Source organism: Suncus etruscus, chromosome 15 (assembly GCF_024139225.1).
Source record: "Suncus etruscus isolate mSunEtr1 chromosome 15, mSunEtr1.pri.cur, whole genome shotgun sequence".
Classification (NCBI taxonomy): Eukaryota; Metazoa; Chordata; class Mammalia; order Eulipotyphla; family Soricidae; genus Suncus; species Suncus etruscus.
Genome location: NC_064862.1, coordinates 24,769,287 through 24,781,485, shown reverse-complemented (window position 1 = coordinate 24,781,485; position 12,199 = coordinate 24,769,287). Strand labels below are relative to the sequence as shown.

The 12,199-nt window shown below is 44.5% G+C and overlaps 1 protein-coding gene across 1 annotated transcript in view; it reads left to right on the top strand.

Annotated features, from left to right (window-relative positions):
• The window catches only part of RNFT2 (ring finger protein, transmembrane 2), a 71,570-nt gene that overhangs the window by 55,181 nt on the left and 4,190 nt on the right, over positions 1-12,199 (top strand). The window contains exon 10 of the mRNA XM_049788825.1: positions 4,786-4,887. Within this exon, the coding sequence (XP_049644782.1) occupies positions 4,786-4,887 (102 nt within the window). The remainder of the gene's footprint in view (positions 1-4,785; positions 4,888-12,199) is intronic.

Here is a 12,199-nt window from a genome sequence, read left to right as displayed (position 1 = left end):
TCACAGACAAAAAACAGCTCAGAAACTTCACAGACACAAAACCAGTCTTAAGAGAAAAACTGAAAGACCTAATCTAAGACAAGACTACCCAAAAGACACACCAAATTTTGAAATAAAGATGGCGTTAAATCCCAGGACAATTCTTTCTCTCAACGTCAATGGACTAAATGCACCAGTTAAGAGACACAGAGTGGCTAAATGGATCAAAAAACTCAATCCAACCTTCTGCTGCCTACAAGAAACGCACCTGAATAGTCAGAACAAACATAGACTCAAAATAAAAGGCTGGAGAAAAGTTATCCAAGCAAACAACACCCATAAAAAAGCTGGAGTGGCCATACTAATATCAGATAATGCAAACTTTATACTCAGGAAGGTTGTAAGGGACAAAGACGGACATTTTATATTAATCAAGGGGTACGTAGAGCAGGAAGAATTCACTCTCCTAAACATATATGCACCGAATGAGGGGCCAGCAAAATATTTAATACAACTGCTGACAAATCTGAAAAATAATATCAACAACAACACAATAATTGTGGGGGACCTAAACACGGCTTTGTCAACACTGGACAGGTCAACCAGACTGAAACCCAACAAGAATATACTAGACCTGAGGAGAGAAATGGAAGAAAGAGGCCTAGTGGATATATATAGGACACTCCATCCCCAGAAACCTGGATACACATTCTTCTCCAATGTACATGGGACATTCTCCAGGATAGACTACATGCTGGCACATAAAACATACCTCCATAAGATCAAGAGGATAGAAATTTTGCAGACTACCTTCGCTGACCACAAGGCTCTGAAATTATTTGTGAACTCCAAAGGGACTCAGAAGAAACACTTTAACACCTGGAAGTTAAACAGCCTCATGCTCAATAACCAGTGGGTCCGAGATGAAATCAAGGAGGAAATAAAAAGGTTCCTGGAAACAAATGACAATAAAGACACAAACTCTCAGAACTTATGGGACACAGCAAAAGCAGTACTGAGAGGAAAATTTATAGCTTTGCAAGCACACATCAGGAAGGAAGAAGGAGCTTACCTGAGTAGCTTAATGACACAGCTAATAGAACTAGAAAATGCTCAACAAAAGGACCCAAGAACAGGAAGACAGAAGGAAATAACAAAGCTGAGAGCAGAAATCAACGAAGTGGAAACTCAAAAAACAATCCGAAAGATCAACGAAAGCAGAAGTTGGTTCTTTGAAAAAATAAACAAGATTGATAGACCACTGGCAAACCTAACAAAGAAAGAGAGAGAGAACTTGATAACTCGTATCAGGAATGAAAAAGGAGAGATCACTACTGATAAGACAGAGATTCAAAGGGTAATCAGAAACTACTTTGAAAAACTCTACGCCACTAAAAATGAGAACCTGGAAGAAATGGATAAATTCTTGGACTCTTATAATCTTCCACGGTTGAAGGAAGAGGATGTAGCATATCTAAACACCCCCATCACCATTGATGAAATTAAAACAGTAATCAAATGTCTGCCGAAAAACAAAAGCCCAGGTCCAGATGGATTCACTAATGAATTCTATCAAACTTTCCAAGAGGAACTACTGCCAATCTTGGCAAGACTCTTTCATGAAATTGAACAAACAGAAACACTTCCAAATAGCTTTTATGAAGCCAACATCACCTTGATACCTAAACCAGACAGAGACGCTACCAAAAAAGAAAATTACAGACCAATATCACTGATGAATGCAGATGCAAAGATCCTCAACAAAATCCTGGCAAATAGGATTCAATGCCTCATTAAGAAGATCATCCACTACGATCAAGTAGGTTTCATCCCAGGAATGCAAGGCTGGTTTAACATCCGTAAATCTATCAACATAATACACAACATCAATAACAAGAAAAATAAAAACCACATGATCATATCAATAGATGCAGAGAAAGCATTTGATAAGGTCCAACACCCATTCTTGATCAAAACTCTCAGCAAGATGGGAATGGAGGGAACCTTTCTCAATATAGTGAAGGCCATCTACCACAAGCCAGTGGCAAATATTATCCTCAATGGAGAAAAACTGAAAGCCTTCCCTCTAAATTCTGGCACAAGACAAGGCTGTCCTCTCTCACCACTCCTATTCAACATAGCACTGGAAGTACTTGCTATAGCGATTAGGCAAGAAAAGGATATCAAGGGAATCCAGATAGGAAAGGAAGAAGTCAAGCTCTCACTGTTTGCAGATGACATGATACTCTACTTAGAAAACCCTAAAGACTCTATCAAAAAGCTTCTAGAAACAATAGACTCATATAGCAAGGTGGCAGGCTACAAAATTAACACACAAAAATCAATGGCCTTTCTATACACCAACAGTAATAAAGAAGAAATGGACATTAAGAAAACAACCCCATTCACAATAGTACCACACAAACTCAAATATCTTGGAATCAACTTGACTAAATATGTGAAGGACCTATACAAAGAAAACTATAAAACTCTGCTCCAAGAAATAAGAGAGGACACACGGAAATGGAAACACATACCCTGCTCATGGATTGGCAGGATTAACATCATCAAAATGTCAATACTCCCCAAGGCATTATACAGATTTAATGCCATCCCTCTAAAGATACCCATGACATTCTTCAAAGAAGTGGATCAGACACTTTTGAAATTCATTTGGAACAATAAACACCCTCGAATAGCTAAAGCAATCATTGGGAAAAAGAATATGGGAGGAATTACTTTTCCCAACTTTAAACTGTACTACAAAGCAACAGTTATCAAAACAGCATGGTATTGGAATAAGGATAGGTCCTCAGATCAGTGGAATAGGCTTGAATACTCAGAAAATGTTCCCCAGAGATACAACCATCTAATTTTTGATAAAGGAGCAGGAAATCCTAAATGGAGCATGGAAAGCCTCTTCAACAAGTGGTGTTGGCACAATTGGATAGCCACTTGCAAAAAATTAAACTTAGACCCCCAGCTAACATCATGTACAAAGGTAAAATCCAAATGGATTAAAGACCTCGATATCAGCCCCAAAACCATAAGATATATAGAACAGCACATAGGCAAAACACTACAGGACATTACAGGCATCTTCAAGGAGGAAACTGCACTCTCCAAGCAAGTGAAAGCAGAGATTAACAGATGGGAATATATTAAGCTGAGAAGCTTCTGCACCTCAAAGGAAATAGTGCCCAGGATACAAGAGCCACCCACTGAGTGGGAGAAACTATTCACCCAATACCCATCAGATAAGGGGCTAATCTCCAAAATATACAAGGCACTGACAGAACTTTACAAGAAAAAAACATCTAACCCCATCAAAAAATGGGGAGAAGAAATGAACAGACACTTTGACAAAGAAGAAATACGCATGGCCAAAAGACACATGAAAAAATGTTCCACATCACTAATCATCAGGGAGATGCAAATCAAAACAACGATGAGATACCACCTCACACCCCAGAGAATGGCACACATCACAAAGAATGAGAATAAACAGTGTTGGCGGGGATGTGGAGAGAAAGGAACTCTTATCCACTGCTGGTGGGAATGCTGTCTAGTTCAACCTTTATGGAAAGCGATATGGAGATTCCTCCAAAAACTGGAAATCGAGCTCCCATACGATCCAGCTATACCACTCCTAGGAATATACCCTAGGAACACAAAAATACAATACAAAAACCCCTTCCTTACACCTATATTCATTGCAGCTCTATTTACCATAGCAAGACTCTGGAAACAACCAAGATGCCCTTCAACAGATGAATGGCTAAAGAAACTGTGGTACATATACACAATGGAATATTATGCAGCTGTCAGGAGAGATGAAGTCATGAAATTTTCCTATACATGGATGTACATGGAATCTATTATGCTGAGTGAAATAAGTCAGAGAGAGAGAGAAAAACGCAGAATGGTCTCACTCATCTATGGGTTTTAAGAAAAATGAAAGACACCCTTGTAATAATAATTTTCAGACACAAAAGAGAAAAGAGCTGGAACTTCCAGCTCACCTCAGGAAGCTCACCACAAAGAGTGATGAGTTTAGTTAGAGAAATAACTACATTTTGAACTGTCCTAATATTGAGAATGTATGAGGGAAATGTAGAGCCTGTTTAGGGTACAGGCGGGGGTTGGGTGGGGAGGAGGGTGATTTGGGACTTGGGTGATGGGAATGTTGCACTGGTGATGGGTGGTGTTCCTTTTATGACTGAAACCCAAACACAATCATGTATGTAATCAAGGTGTTTAAATAAAAAAAAAATTAAAAAAAAAAAAAAAAAAAAAAAGAAGAGAAGAAGTTGCCCAGTTAGGTTTGCTGAGTGGTGTCTGTTGCCTCTGTTGATGCTATGCTGAATGGAATTACATATGCAACACACACACACACACACACACACACACACACACACACACACACACACACACACACACCCCTAGTGTTCTCACATAGTTCAGGGACAGCCAGCAAACTAAGGGCTCTAATTGGTTGCAATGCTTTCAGACTCACCCTGTGGCTTACTTTTGTCTCTCTTTAGAGTGCCTGTGCTGTTTGTGGGGGGTCTCACTCTTTAGGGGTACTGCTTCCTCACCATGGGCTGCCTTGTGGCTGGAACACACAGGCGGCACCAGGGACTTCAGACAGCAGAACTGCCAGACACAGATGACAAGGATGGCTGTAGGGATGACACTGGGCCTTGGGGATTAGACTCAGAGGCTGGGTCCCGGAGGTAGCTGCAGTGGCTCTGAACCATCACCCCCTGGCAGTAACTGCTTGTTTCTCTTCCCTCACTAAAACAGAACTATGGGGTTCGTGCCACTGGACAACAGTGCACAGAAGCCGGCGACATCTGTGCCATCTGCCAGGCTGAGTTCAGGGAGCCTCTGATCCTGATGTGCCAGGTAAGCAGGGCCGAGCAGAGCCAGGGGGGACTGGAGCTGGGGGTGGGACCCCAAGCTGGTCAGGGTGCACCCAACGTCTTCTGAGCTGGGCTTGGCTTCTTGGTGCTAAGCAGGCAAGTGACCTCACAACTCTGAACCTAGGTGCTGTTGGAAAAAAAAGCAGAACATGGAGAATTTAGCTGGGTGTATGCCAGGAGACACACACAGCCCCAGAACAAATCTCTGAGATCCAGAATTCAGAACTCTGGATCTTGTTCAGGTCACCACATTTCCCAGAGTCTCCAGATTTTTCCCCCTTCATTACAAAACGGGGGGGGGAGGGCTTTTTTTTTAGCACAACATTAGGGTATTTGCCTTGCACGTGGCTGACCTAAAATGAATCTGGGTTTGATCCCTGGCATCCCAGATGGTCCCCTGAGCCTGCCAGGAGTGATTTCTGAGCACAGAGCCAGGAATAACCCTTGAGCACTGCCGGGTGTGGCCCAAAAACCAAAACCAAAACAAAATAACCATTATAAAGTGGCATCATTGCTCAAGGGGCTGAAGCACATTTATTATATTTATTTTTTATTATTTTATATTTATTATATTTATTTATATTTATTATATGAGCGAGGTCCCAAGTTTGGTACCCTATGATCTTCCCCCCACCCTAAAAAAAAAAAGCCAAAAAAAAAATGGCAAGAACCCGAGGAGCATCAGCTCACACCAGGACCATATGGCACAACCAGGCTAAATATTTCCAGGAGAAGCCCCTTGGTTCCTGAGCACTGTTTGGGATAATTCTTCTGTTCCTACAAAAGAAATGAGCATGGGGGGGTGGGCGGAGAGATAGCACAGCTGTACAGTGTTTGCCTTGCAAACTGCTGACCCAGGACCAATGATGGTTCGAATCCTAGCATCCCATATGGTCCCTCATGCCTGCCAGGAGTGATTTCTGAGCACGGAGCCAGGAGCAACCCCTGAGCACTGTCCGGTGTGGCCCAAACCCCCCCTCAATAAAAAGAAAAGAAAAGAAATGAGCATCAGGGGCCGAAGAGACAGCTCTGCCAGTAGGACATTAGCCTTGCATGCAGCCAACCCAGGTTCGATCCCCAGCATCCCCGATGGTCCCCGAATGATTTCTGAGTGTAGAGCCAGGAGTAACCCCTGAGCACCATCAGATATGGCCCAAAATCAAAAGACAAAGAAAAGAAGTGAGTATCATAATCATATAATAGCACAGCAGGTAGGTAGCCACCCTACACGTGGCTGACCCAGTTCAACCCCTGGCACCCTATATGATCCCTGAATCTACTAGAAGTGATTTTTTTGTTTTGTTTTGGGGACACATCTGGCTGCGCTTAGGGCTTACTCCTAGCTCTGCGCTCAGAAATCGCTCCTGAGAGGCTCAGGGGACCATATGGGATGCCAGGGGTTGAACCTGGGTCCATCCCAGGTTGGCCACATGCAGGCAAACACCCCACCGCTGTGCTATCACTCTGACCTCACTAGGAGTGATTTTTAAGTGCAGAGCTAAGAGAAAGCCCTGAGCATCCTCTGAAGTGGTCCCAAAACAAAACAAAGTAAAATAATAATAACAACAATAATAACAATAACAACAACAACAACGATAATAAATTAATAATAATAATAATACCTATTTCCTGAGCAACTCTGCTTTCTTTCTGGAAAGTGCTTTGTTTGCCTCATTCAGTCCTCACAGTTGACACTCGTCACCAGCAATCTTGTCACTGTCTATTTCCATCCACAGCCGCCTTACCCAGCCCATCGCACTTAGGACTGGTCAGTCCCTATTGGGTCCCCAGAGTGTCCCTCCTCCTCCTTGCTCTGACCCCAGGGTCCGAGACATCAGGTCAGTGATGACTCCCCATCACAGGGCCCCTCAGACACAGGGGAGGGGGGGAAAGGCCACACAGACCCCTGTCCCCTCCTCTGGGCCTCTACTCTCCTCAGGGACACGGGTGTGCCTGTAAGTAATCAGGAAGCCGGGTGGGCTGTGGTCAGTGTCATGCAGGGATTCATGTCAAGTCCCTGGGGACCAGGCCACCCAAGGGAGCGCTGAATTGGTTTTTTTGTTTGTTTGTTTGTTTGTTTGTTTTTGGGTCACACCCGGCATTGCTCAGGGGTTACTCCTGGCTGTCTGCTCAGAAATAGCTCCTGGCAGGCACGGGGGACCATATGGGACACTGGGATTCGAACCAACCACCTTTGATCCTGGATCGGCCATTTGCAAGGCAAACGCTGCTGTTCTATCTCTCTGTGCTATCTCTCCGGGCCGGGAGTGCTGAATTGCACTTGAGAAGAATTTGTGGAAGAAAGCCAGAGTCTGCACACTAGGATAAATAGGGACCATATGGGGACCCCACTTCCACACCCTCCCTTCTGGGGTTAGGATGGAAGAGATGGTGTTCAATTGAGGAACAAATGATTTAGTTCCTGCTGTTTGGGGATTTTAGGAAACTGGAGATTTGTTTGGTTTTATTTTTTGTGCAATTTTGGGGGAATTTGGCTTTTGATCCACACCTAGCAGTGCTCAGGGCTTATTGACTGAGGAATCAATCATGGTGCTGGGTTTTCTTTCCTTTTCTTTCCTTCTTTCCTTCTTCCTTCCTTCCTTTTTTTTTTTTTTTTTTGGTTTTTGGTTTTTGGGCCACACCCGGCGGTGCTCAGGGGTTACTCCTGGCTTTCTGCTCAGAAATAGCTCCTGGCAGGCTCAGGGGACCATATGGGATGCCAGGATTCGAACCACCATCCTTCTGCATGCAAGGCAAATGCCCTACCTCCATGCTATCTCTTCGGCCCCGGTGCTGAGTTTTCTAACCACAGTCAGCTGTGTGCAAGACAAGCATGCTACATGCTGTACTGTCACTTCTGGCCAAGATAATTTTTTTAAGTTTAGCTCATTGTTTTGTTGGTGAAGGGAGGGGTCCCATCCCTGGAAGTGCTTGGTGGTGCTTGCTGGTACTGGGACCAGAATTTGGGGATTGTGTGAGCAAAGCCTGTGCTCAAGCCCAGAGAGTCAGCTCCCTGGTGTTCAGTTTTATTTATTTAAGTTTTTTTTGTGGGGTAAGAGATGGGGCTATACCTAGCAGTGCTCAGGGCTCATCTGTATCTGCTCTCAGGGTTCACACCTGACAGGAATCAAAGGACCCTATTGCAGTGCTGGCTCAAACTATAGAGAAAATGCTTTACCCTATGCATCTCCCCAACTCTTTTATTTGAAAAGGAGAATATCATGGCCTGCTTCAAAACTTCACAAGGAGATTAAGCATGGAAGGGCAGTGTGGGACAAGGAGTGGGTCCCGGATGGGAGAAAGGATGGGAGTAGGAAGATGCATTTGAAGCTGCAAACAAGGTTGTGGATTTGAGTTCCTAGGAGATCTGTTAGCCTGATATATGGGCCTTGAGGTGATTTCTTTGGAAGTGATCTGACCAATGAACTCCTTCAGGGGCAGCTCAAAATAGTCTCTGGATACCAGGATCTTAGAAGAAGATAGGGCACATATCTAGGGGAATTTTAGAATGTTTTTTGGAAAGTTTAGTGGGGAGGATTCTGTCTTCTCTTTCCAGATTTTCATTTTTTTTAATGTTTGGAGTTATTTTGTTGTTGTTTTTGTTTTTTTTATTTGTTTTTAAGCCTCACCTGATGGTGCTCAGGGGTTACTCTTGGTTCTGTGCTCTGAAACCATTCCTAATAGGCTCTCCTAATAGGCTCAGGAGACCATATGGGATGCTGAGGATTGAACCTGAATTGGCCCTGTGTTAGGCAAATGCCCTATTCACTGTGCTATCACTCTGGCCTCTCTTTCCAGCTTTTCTAAAAGCCTAATGTTATTCCAGAATAAAATATTTATTTTAAAAAGAAAGGTTTTAGGGTCAGAAAAATGGCATGTTTAGGTTTTTGCCTTGCACAATTCTACCCCCTGCCAACATGTTCCCCCCCAAAACACTGCCAGGGTGACGACTGAGCACAGAGCAGGAAGTAATGGCCCTTAAGCACAGCTCAACATCATCCAAGTCCCCTAAGAAAAGATTTGATGGGGGGGATTTTGGTCACATTGGTGATGCTCAGGGGTTACTCCTGGCTATTCACTAAGAAATCACTCCTAGCTTGGGGGACTATATGGGATGCTGGGAAATGAAACGAGTCCTTCCTGGGTTGGCTGCATGCAAGGCAAATGCCCTACCACTGTACTATCTCCAGCCCCAGAAAAGATTTTTAAGGACCCTAATGGAAAGTGGTGAAGGGTTTCCCACCCTTGTCCCAGCACCACTGGCCCCCAATATCCTCACAGGCAACCCTGATTACCAGTATCCTTGGCACATTTCTACCTTATCGAAATTAAACATCAATGTATATAATATATATAGAAACAAACATATGGTTTTCAGTGACACATAAGCTGAAACATATTCAGCCCAAGACGCATCCCCTCCTTCCTTTTTAAAATTCTATTTGAAGGCATTGTGCTTCTTTGCTGAGCACCCCCTTTCATGGATAGACCCCCCCCCCCCAGCCCTTCACTCTTCTATGCTTGCTGGGCACTTAGCAGCTTACCACCTTTTCTTATGATGTCATCAGAGATCAGGGCTGGAGGCTAGGGTGTCTCCTTCTGGCTCTTCAAGGTGAGGACTTGGGGGCCAGAGGACCAGGGCTTATGGCTATCCTAGTGCCTCTTGCACCTGTGAAAACTGTTATGGGGGACAAATTTCTCATGGTGAAATCACTCACTCAGGCAGAGGGTATCCAGTTTGACAGATAACTGCTGAATTGTGGTCTGGAAAGAGTGGACCCCCTTACCACCCTGGGTGGAGCTCAGGACCTCTGCCCCAGGCCCCCACCCCGACCATGTGAATGAGCCCTTTTTAGAGCCATACTAATCTGACAGGTGACAAATGCTCCCTCAGTACACTCATCATTTGCATTTTCCTAATTATAAGCGCAATTGAGCATCATTCCGGATGCTTCCGAGCCATCTGTATTTCCTTCTCAGTAGCAGCGCATACTTGAACATGATGTCAAGGTGAAAGTCTCGTTTCTTCCCTTCCAGAAATGTTGCCAAGCCTTGGTCTGTCTCTCCCTGTTCTTCCTCATTTCACTCTGGCTTCCCAGAGTTGGGCTCTTGGGAAGGGTTGGACAAGACACAGTTGTCCCCTATTGAGAAGCAAAGGATTCTTGTGGTGTTTAAAATCCAGCATTTCTGGGGCCAGAGCTCCAGATAGTACAGTGGGTAGGGCATTTTGCCTTGCACACAACTGACCCCAGGTTCCATCTCTGGCATCCTATATGATTTGCTGAGTCTGCCAGGAATGATTTCTCAGCACAGAGCCAGTAGTAAATCCTGATCACTGCTAGGTGGACCCCAAAGCAAAACAAAAAACAAAAAACATTTCCTCTAGCCACTCATGATACCCAACATCCATTATTCCAATATTCATCCACCTATCCTTCTAATATCCAATATCCACCAATATTCACCCATCCATCCTTCTATCCATTTATCTTTTAATATCCATCCATCTATTCATCCAAAATCCATGTATCCATGCAATAATTATTTATCTACCATCCATCTATTCATACAATACCCATCCATCTATCTAATATCCATCCATCCAATATCCATCCATCTATCCATCCAGTATCCACCAGTCCACCCATCCATCTATCCATCTTTCCAATATCCATCCAAATATCCATCCATCTTTCATTATCCATCCATCTACCCATCTAAAATCCATGTATCCATGCAATAATTATTCATTTATCATCCATCTATCCATCCAGTACCTATCCATCTATCTAATATCCATTCATTCAATATCCATCCATCTACCCATCCAGTATCCACTGATTCACCATCCATATCCATCCATTCATTCATGATACCCAACATCCATCCAACTCACACTTTTCACTACTCCCCATTCAGATCCAGACCTGGGAAGCAGAAGGTCAGTTGAGGCCAGGCGGGCTGACCCTGTGTGGAAACTTTATCTACTCTGACCTGTATGTCAATGACCTTGACCATGACTTTGAATCAACAGCGTAAGGTATCACTCCCGCAGCACTGAGAAAGGGCAGAGTGAACACTGACATCAAAATATGGCATATGTGAAGGCTTCTTGCCACAGGAAAGAGTCAGCCAGTGTGTGATTAGAAAACAAACCACCACCCTCCATTTCTGGATCATTTGTTCTGTGTTAGTATTGACAATACATGAAGGAAAGAGAACAAGAGAAGTGGTTTGTGTTCTTTATATTTCCAGCTTTCTTGTCAGGTGCTTTATCATGGGATTTGCCTGTTTTCTTCCTTGCAGTCACTAATATCTAAAGGAAACAGACACCAAAGGTCACTTTCCTGAATATATCCAGCATGGGCTTGATTTGGGGGGGGGGGGGATCATACCTGGCAGCACTCCTGGCTTTATGCTCAGAAATAGCTCCTGGCAAGGTCAGGGAACCATATGGGATACTGGGATTCGAACAACTGACCTTCTACATGCAAGGCAAACGCCTTACCTCCATGCTATCTTTCTGGCCCCAGGCTTGATTTTTATTTATTTATTTTTTTTTCTTATCTTCAAGCCTTTTCTTTGTATGTCCTGGGCAGTATCTGGCACTGCCAATACAAGGTGGATTCCCTAGAGCTCTGCTCTGGTGCTCCACTTTCCAAGACCTTGTCCAAGTTTAGACCTTGGTGGCCAGGCCAGTCCTGAGGGCATCCTGGTAGCAGCAAACCAGGCACAGGTCTCCTGTCTCTGCTCACAGCCCTGCCTGGGTTCTGTTCTCTGGGAATAATTCACAGCAGAGACCCAAAGGGCAGGCTTACAGGAGGCCCAGCTCAGTACACATGAACAAATATATTCACTCAATCATTCACACACATATACACACACACACAAGGTCCTATCCTCCTACCCCAGCACCTCGATGTGTGGCTTAGAAACAAGTAGTAAAAACCTTCCCAAGCACTTGTGCAATCTCCCCTGGCCTCCTCTAGCCCGCCTCCCTCAACTCTCCCAACCTCCCAACTCAGCCACACCACAGGTCTGCAGCTCCTGCCTCTGGGTTGCTAGGGATGCACTGCCCCAGGCATCTTGGCAGAGCTCGAGTCCTTCTCCTCACCCTCTGCCAAGGCTCACCAGATCTGCAGGCTACCCCGGGTGACCCCGTGTTGCAGCAAGGAGGGCCTGGGAGGGGCAGGAGCTGGTAGGGCTTGGCTAGGTCTGAGGTCAGGCATGGGGCAGGGGCAACAGAACTGTCCAGAGTGGTCAAGTATACTGGGCTGAAGCCCAGTCAGGGGTGC